General features: G+C 36.6%; 1 protein-coding gene across 1 annotated transcript; it reads left to right on the forward strand.

Moving 5' to 3' along the window:
* The first annotated feature begins 796 nt into the window (after nt 1-796).
* Nucleotides 797-7137, forward strand: LOC135691836 (deoxyribodipyrimidine photo-lyase). The gene is made up of 8 exons (XM_065209815.2): nt 797-1336; nt 1763-1908; nt 2347-2529; nt 3376-3537; nt 3712-3910; nt 4851-5128; nt 5617-5776; nt 6485-7137. The coding sequence occupies exons 1-8, from the start codon at nt 1036-1038 to the stop codon at nt 6619-6621; spliced, it is 1566 nt and encodes a 521-aa protein (XP_065065887.2). The 5' UTR covers nt 797-1035; the 3' UTR covers nt 6622-7137.
* The last annotated feature ends 63 nt before the right edge of the window (nt 7138-7200 follow it).

Below are 7200 nucleotides of genomic sequence, written 5' to 3' on the forward strand. Positions count from 1 at the left end.
GTGAAAACGTACACGTGCGAGGAATGGATCAAGTTAACGATTTCAGGGGCTTCCCTTTGTGTGGGGCTGGTAGCCTCCATAGTTTCCTTAAAGATCATACTGCCACTAGCTATGCAAAACAGTGACAGAAATAACCAGTGTTATGGTTTTTGACATACATAAATGAACATTCTTCCAGTTTCGGCAAAGTCAATGCTGACACCTCACATATTCAAATGAGACAGGGTTTATTTTAAGGAATTTTTGTCACCGCAAATATTTAACTACCTCGCACCCAAGCATTCACGAAAGATCTTGATGAGATAAAAGTGGTCTAGGTTTTAAGGTGTTTTCGAGAATAAAGATTTTTTAAAAACAAAACAAAACAAGCTTCTAGATATTGAACAAATTTTATAGAGGTTTCATAGACTTTGCTCATTGCTATTGCTATGTTCTCAATTTTAATATTCTCTCAATAGTCTCTCAATTGTAGTTTTATCATGAGCTTATCACTGCACAATTACAAGCTATCACTGCACAAATTGGTTATCACTGCACGTTGAAATAAACCCTACTTTGATATCTCTATGCCAATAAGCTGATTGAGCTTGTGCTGAGTGTGCCCCCCTCCTAATCCGAAAGTAAATACTTTGCCTCTGGCAAATATATGAGTATATTTTATTTCAATTATCTATGTCAATCTATGGGTTCCCAACATTGATAAAAAACCCAACCCCAGAATTTCCAACAGCAAGGGGTTTTGTCCAAAAATTACGTAATTGATAGTGCCACACGGCTACAATGCACGTGTAGACGTACTTACGACGTAATAAACGAAAGAAAGGCAGCGCGGGAACAAACCAAAGCACTAAGGATACTTGTTCGCTCCCTATCTGTGGATTGCTTCGCCGATAGTTTATGGGCAGAACATCAATTTTGGTGGAAGGGATCAGATAGAGTCAAGTAAAAAGCTAGAGTAGAAGTTTCAACATAGCTTGGCTAAGATTTTTGCGCTGCTCAAAGTTGCTGCAGCTTAGGCCCTACACTCAAAACAAGATGGCTAGCGCCAGGAAGCGCAAGGTCGCCTTGGCTTGTGATGAAAATTCTCCTAAGAAAAAGAAGATAGCGGCAGTTGAAAATGATAAAGAGGACGTTGGTGAATGTGCAAATACAAGCCAATGTCCTGATACAGAAATCTTGGCCTACTATTCCGAGAAAAGGCGAAGTGCTCAGCCCGAGGGTGGTAAAGAATTTAAATTTAACAAGAAAAGAGTGAGAGTGATATCGGAGGCAAAGGATATTCCAGAAGACTGCAAAGGGGTCGTTTACTGGATGTTTAGAGACCAAAGAGTTGAAGGTTTCACCCATATTCTGTTAAATTCTTTACTGTTAGCTTAATTTAATCCAGAACTGTTAACTCCAGTAAATCATTGTCTGTATTTAAATTAATCATTTATTGTGTTATAAATTTTAGTTTTGTTGAGATTGTTTTGAAATTCAACTGACCCTATGTTCACTCCCATAAATAAGATCTTCATAAAGGCCTTTTAAAACACCAATCAGTGCCTTGCATTTGATAACACAAATCAGCATCAGTAATTGTTGTAAATGCAAAGGCATACCAAATTTCAATTTGAAAGTTCTTACAGGAAGGCTGCCTACAGTTTCATAACCATATATGCAATTAAACTGCCAAATTATGTTTCCTACGTATTTTACTTTCAACAATGCCATATCATCCAGTATTCCTGGCTCTCCAGTTTAGTTCTTCATTTCTCTGCAGACAACTGGGCTCTTATTTGGGCTCAAAGAATGGCAATTAAGATGGAAGTGCCACTTGTTGTAGCATTCTGTCTACCAGCAACTTACCTTGATGCCACCATGAGACAATATAAATTCATGATTGAAGGGCTGAAACAAGTTCAGAAGGTAAGAATAGTTTTATGAAAGTTTTTTGTTTTCTATGAATTTGCAGAAATTTTCTATGGTCCTGTTGCATTCTTATTTAAAAGTTTGCTGCAGAACTTACAACTTTTTTCGGATATTGTTGGCAAATTGTGTTTGTTAAGTTTGAGAAGTATTAAAATCAGCAGTTTCACGCACAATAACAAGCAACTTAAGATAAATTCATTCATAACATAACAGCGATTACAACTTGAGCAAAAAAGTAAGAGGAAGTATCATCTTACAGCTCACTGCATGAAAGTGTGCAATAAAATCGAAAGTAAACATCATGGTTTGTAACAAAATAATAGCTCTATTTTTTCGTGTATTCTAACAAGAAGATAAATATCTGTTGTGTTAAAATTTGCCCGATTTCAACATCGTTGGAAAGCTAACTTTCAAAGCTGAAAGCATAATTTTCAGGAACTTGAAAAGCTCAGCATCCCATTCAATGTACTGCAAGGAGAAGCCCCATCTGTGCTTCCAGATTTTGTAAAAGAACATAACATTGGAGCTGTTGTTGCCGACTTTCTTCCCCTCAGAAAGCCAATGAAATGGTTAGACGATGTTGAAAAAAAATTACCCAAAAATGTTGCTCTTTGTCAGGTAAATATGCTTCTACTACCCTTGATATCTTAAAAATTAATTGCTTATCTTATTTTTGAAAAATGCTTTTGACAGTTTCTTTGCTCTTTAAAACACCAGAGTTTATAATTCAAATGCAAAGTCCCTGTATAAGAACCTAGTAGATTAAAACCTACAGGTTGAATTTCTGAAATTTGAGCACCATTATACAACAACCCATCCAGCTTGAAATCTGAAGAAGGTTCCTATTTGTAAAGGTCACAAAATTACATCTTGAAAACTCTAGTTGCTTAATAATTATCATTGAACCTCCAGCTGAAATGGTAGATGCTTAACAATGTCTATATAAATAGAAATCAATACCCTGTTCAGTATTTCAATATTTTTTTATTCATGTTCTAAGGTGCTGTACAGTTTTTATTTTTAAAGTCTTTGGATGACTCCTTTTTACTCAACTTTCTCAACACAGTCTGTAGTTAGTAGGGATTTCAACTAAAAGGTATGCAATCCACTGAAATTTCAAGACCTGTAGGCTTTAGTAATGGACACCTGGGGGGGGGGGGGGGTTTGGTAAAGGGGCACGGTCACCATAAAATATGTCGTATATTTGTATTGAAATGCTTAATGGTCTTTCAAGCAGTTGCCCTGCCACCTAAAGCTGCTTCTAACAGTTTTTAATTTGCACTGATTTGACATATATTTCATAGAAAGTGACTTATCAAAACAGGGTAGGAGCTTAGTCCTAGATGTTTTTAAAGAACATGCCAGGTGCCCCCCTCCATGCCTAGAATTAATCTTGAGGTTGTGATGGAATTATTTGTATGGTGAAATCAGATTATTATGTCTCCTTGCTATTCTGTATTTCAGGTTGATGCTCACAACATTGTTCCTTGTTGGGAAGCATCAGAAAAACTAGAATATGCTGCAAGAACGATAAGGCCAAAAATAACAAAAAAGCTTACAGATTTTCTCACTGAGTTTCCTCCATTAAAAGTGCATCCACACAAAGCAACAAAAGATCTAAAAATGGTATGTTTATTTCTAAATGATTCTGATGATTTCTTCCAGACATTTGACTGGCTACTGGCTCCTTACTTGCGACTTGTTTATAAAATTTTCCCTCATTGGAAAATTTGATCAGATACATATACATTTTTGCTGAATGGAAGTATTAAACTGTAAACATATCAATTTTCAATGCAGGCTATTGACTGGAAGTCAGTTGAAAAGTTCATCAAAGTTGATACAGGAGTTGGGGAAGTCAAGTGGGCAAAACCTGGAACACTCAATGGCTTGATGATGTTAGAATCATTTGTTAATAAGAGACTGAAGAACTTTGCTTCAGATCGTAATGACCCAACAAAGAATGCCCTTAGCAACCTTTCTCCATGGTTTCATTCAGGTAGGGAATGTTGAACCCTTGTTACTTGGTTTACATTATCAACACCGCAAGGAAACATGCTATCTACTTTGTTTCATGGTAGGAAACTTGCAAATTTAGCATGTCATAATCACTTAGACTCAAGGAAAGCAAATAATAAATTTACACATAATATACGCATTGTTTTTTGGTTTGTGAAAGTTCAGTTAAAGGAGTAGTTTCTCTACAGATTGTGGCTTAACTATTTGAAAGTTGCACTCTGAATTCCTTTGAACAATTTCAACAGGGACATTTTGTTGAATATTTTTTCTCAGCAACTGCAGAGGTTATTTGGACAACTGGAATGCATTATTTAATGCAACATTGATTTAGCAGAGCGGAGATGCTATCGAGGGGGCCAAGCTCCCTTGTTAAAATTCAGAGAAATTTCAGGTGGCTCGGTTCCTTCCTCTTAAGCTAGCACATGATAGGTTGGATAAATTCTGTGTTGTTAACCATTTATTATGTTGTAGATTTTCCGCGAATGAGCAGTTTCCTATCTGCCTTATGTGAAAAGTTCATATCATTGCATATACGCAACAGAGTCCCTTTAGCGCAAACATAAGTATATTAGGTGTGGTCATGGGAATGGTTATAGTTTTGGCTTCTAGATTTTTCCAACAGCATAGCCCACTCACCCCCGGCTCATATATTACCTTTCAAGTTTTATCAAATAATTCGCCACTTCACAGGGCCTACAATGATGGGGGGGGGGGGGGGGCAAGTGGCTATGGCCCCACGTTTTTGCCAAACAGTAGAGTGTTTTGCAAAATCTTTTGAAATGGGATTTAATTCGCCATTGGCCTCCCTAACTTTCCAACTTGCATCGGAGCTCCTGCTTTAAACATAAACTAGCCCATTGTTGCTCCCAAGCATCAGTCTTCTTGAAGGATGTTATTTTACCAACATCTCTCACCCACAGGCCAGATAAGTACCCAAAGAGCAGCTCTGCGTGCCAGAGAATTTCGCAACAAATACAGCGATTCTGTTGCTGGTTTTCTGGAGGAAATGATTGTCAGGAGAGAGCTCTCGGACAACTTTTGCTTTTATAATCTGCAGAAGTATGACTCTCTGAAAGGTGGCTACGAATGGGCTCAAAAGACCTTGAAAGACCATCGAGGTGATAAGAGAGAAAAAGTTTATACCAAAGAGCAGTTTGAAAATTCGAAAACACATGACCCGCTTTGGAATGCTGCTCAGGTATTAAATTCTAGGCATTATGCATAATGGGCATGTTAACTTGCAACATAGGTTGCGTTATAGAAGTAATAGGGGTTAAAGGGGACTGTACCTTGTAATTTGGATCACACACAGGTTTGCTTGTATTCTCAATTTGAGCTGTCAATTATCATTTGACCGCTTTCTCCGTGTTTGAATTGGAGTTATTCTTTATTTGGTGTGAACATAAAAACGGGGTTCTTGAGTTGCTGCCAAGTCAATTTATTAATAAAGAGAAAACTTTCCTTCTCGAATGAACACTATTTATTTGTGTGTTCAACGGCTGTGATACTAATGATACAATGGTTTTGGATTCATCAGTATTACTTGTTTCAAGAACAAAACAGATTTATTTTTCTTTATTAACCTCTTAAGAAGTTTTAAGACGTTTAATTTAAAAAGCTGGATCATGATAGGCCATATGAAAGGCTAAAAAGAATCAACTTTGAATTGTTAATTTTTTGTTTCAGAAACAGCTCGTGCAGGAGGGAAAAATGCATGGCTTTCTTCGCATGTACTGGGCTAAAAAAATTCTCGAATGGACTGCTTCGCCTGAGGAAGGCCTGGCAACTTCAATTTACTTGAATGATAGATACGCTCTGGATGGAATCGATCCAAATGGATATGTTGGTGAGTCATAATAATTAGTGGTTGTATCATTTGTCTCGGTATCATTTGGGGGTGGGAACTATAATCGAAAATCTTGCGTTTCTGGTGGTGAACGTGTTTCTAAGATCCTTAAGGTTGTTTTTAAACATACCCTTTAGGAGAAAGAACAAAAAAATTTAACCAAATCATATTGCCAGAACTCTAGTGGCAAAGGAAAATCAAAACCATCTAAGATAAATCAAGATAGAGAGAAATTAAAATTAATGGCTAATAAATTAATTATTTCGATGAAACTTTTTGAACGTTATGCCCTCCAAAACCCTTATCATTTTCCAGCATTTTGATTGAGCAATCTCGTTTGATTTTTCAGTAACGATATTGAATGACCGATGCAGATATTTAACTGTTTCTTTTCCCTCGAAATAATTGGAAAGATCTATTTCCAAAAGTGATTGCGATGTTTTTGCAATTATCAATGCCGTCATGGTCTGGTCTCAGAAGAAATTATGTCTTTTTATGTGAAATGCACAGTTTTACAAAAAGGAGTAATAAAGGAACTATACATCAAGTAACAGGGAAGCAATAGATCGTCCTTTTGGAGAGGACAATTCTGTTTGCAATAATTGACTCAAAAATCGTTATTGCTCACCTTATATTTTTGGTGTTTTTTTCTTAATGTAGGCAGAATTCAAATAATTGACTTTGTTCCAAATGATTGCTTGCTTTTAGGTTGTATGTGGTCTATCGTTGGAATTCATGACCAAGGGTGGAGAGAACGCCCAGTCTTTGGCAAAATCAGATACATGAACTATGCAGGTTGCAAGAGGAAATTCGATGTCCAAAGTTTTGAAAAGAAATACGCTTGAATTTGTCAAAAGGATCTACAAGGTGGGCGAGTGACGTCAGACTGGGATTTTATTAAGGATACCTCTTTGAAAGGCATGTTCAAATATGGGTACGGAGCAAGGACTGAATCAATGTTTATACTTAGTATGACTATTAAGTTGCCCAATTTAATGTTTAGTTTCGTTGCAGTGTAATGTTTGTTTCGATATATCTACCCCACTAGAAAACAGTTTCATAATTTGGCATTTGCCATCTCCACAATCTGTCATCAATATATCGGCATTTGTTATAGTATTTTGTTCACAAGTGTAAAACGCGTTTAGGCCAACTAAATATTACGAAAGTTTGCCCTTTGAAAGTTTTTTAGAATAGTAATCGATGACAAGTAAAGCACGCCCCATATTTCAAGTCAATGAAACATACGCATACCATATCTTTTAACACTGATGTCAGTAATCACATAATCCCGCCGTACTTTGTCTTTTGCCAACTCTATGACATTTCAAGCACCAAAAGGCTGTGTATTTTTTTAATCCTGGAAATGTAGCAACCAAAATATTTTTACTCCGATTAAAACACTCAGTAAAACCGTATAATCC

Source organism: Rhopilema esculentum, chromosome 13, assembly GCF_057945365.1.
Source record: "Rhopilema esculentum isolate cy_ngs chromosome 13, ASM5794536v1, whole genome shotgun sequence".
In the NCBI taxonomy this organism is placed as follows: Eukaryota; Metazoa; Cnidaria; class Scyphozoa; order Rhizostomeae; family Rhizostomatidae; genus Rhopilema; species Rhopilema esculentum.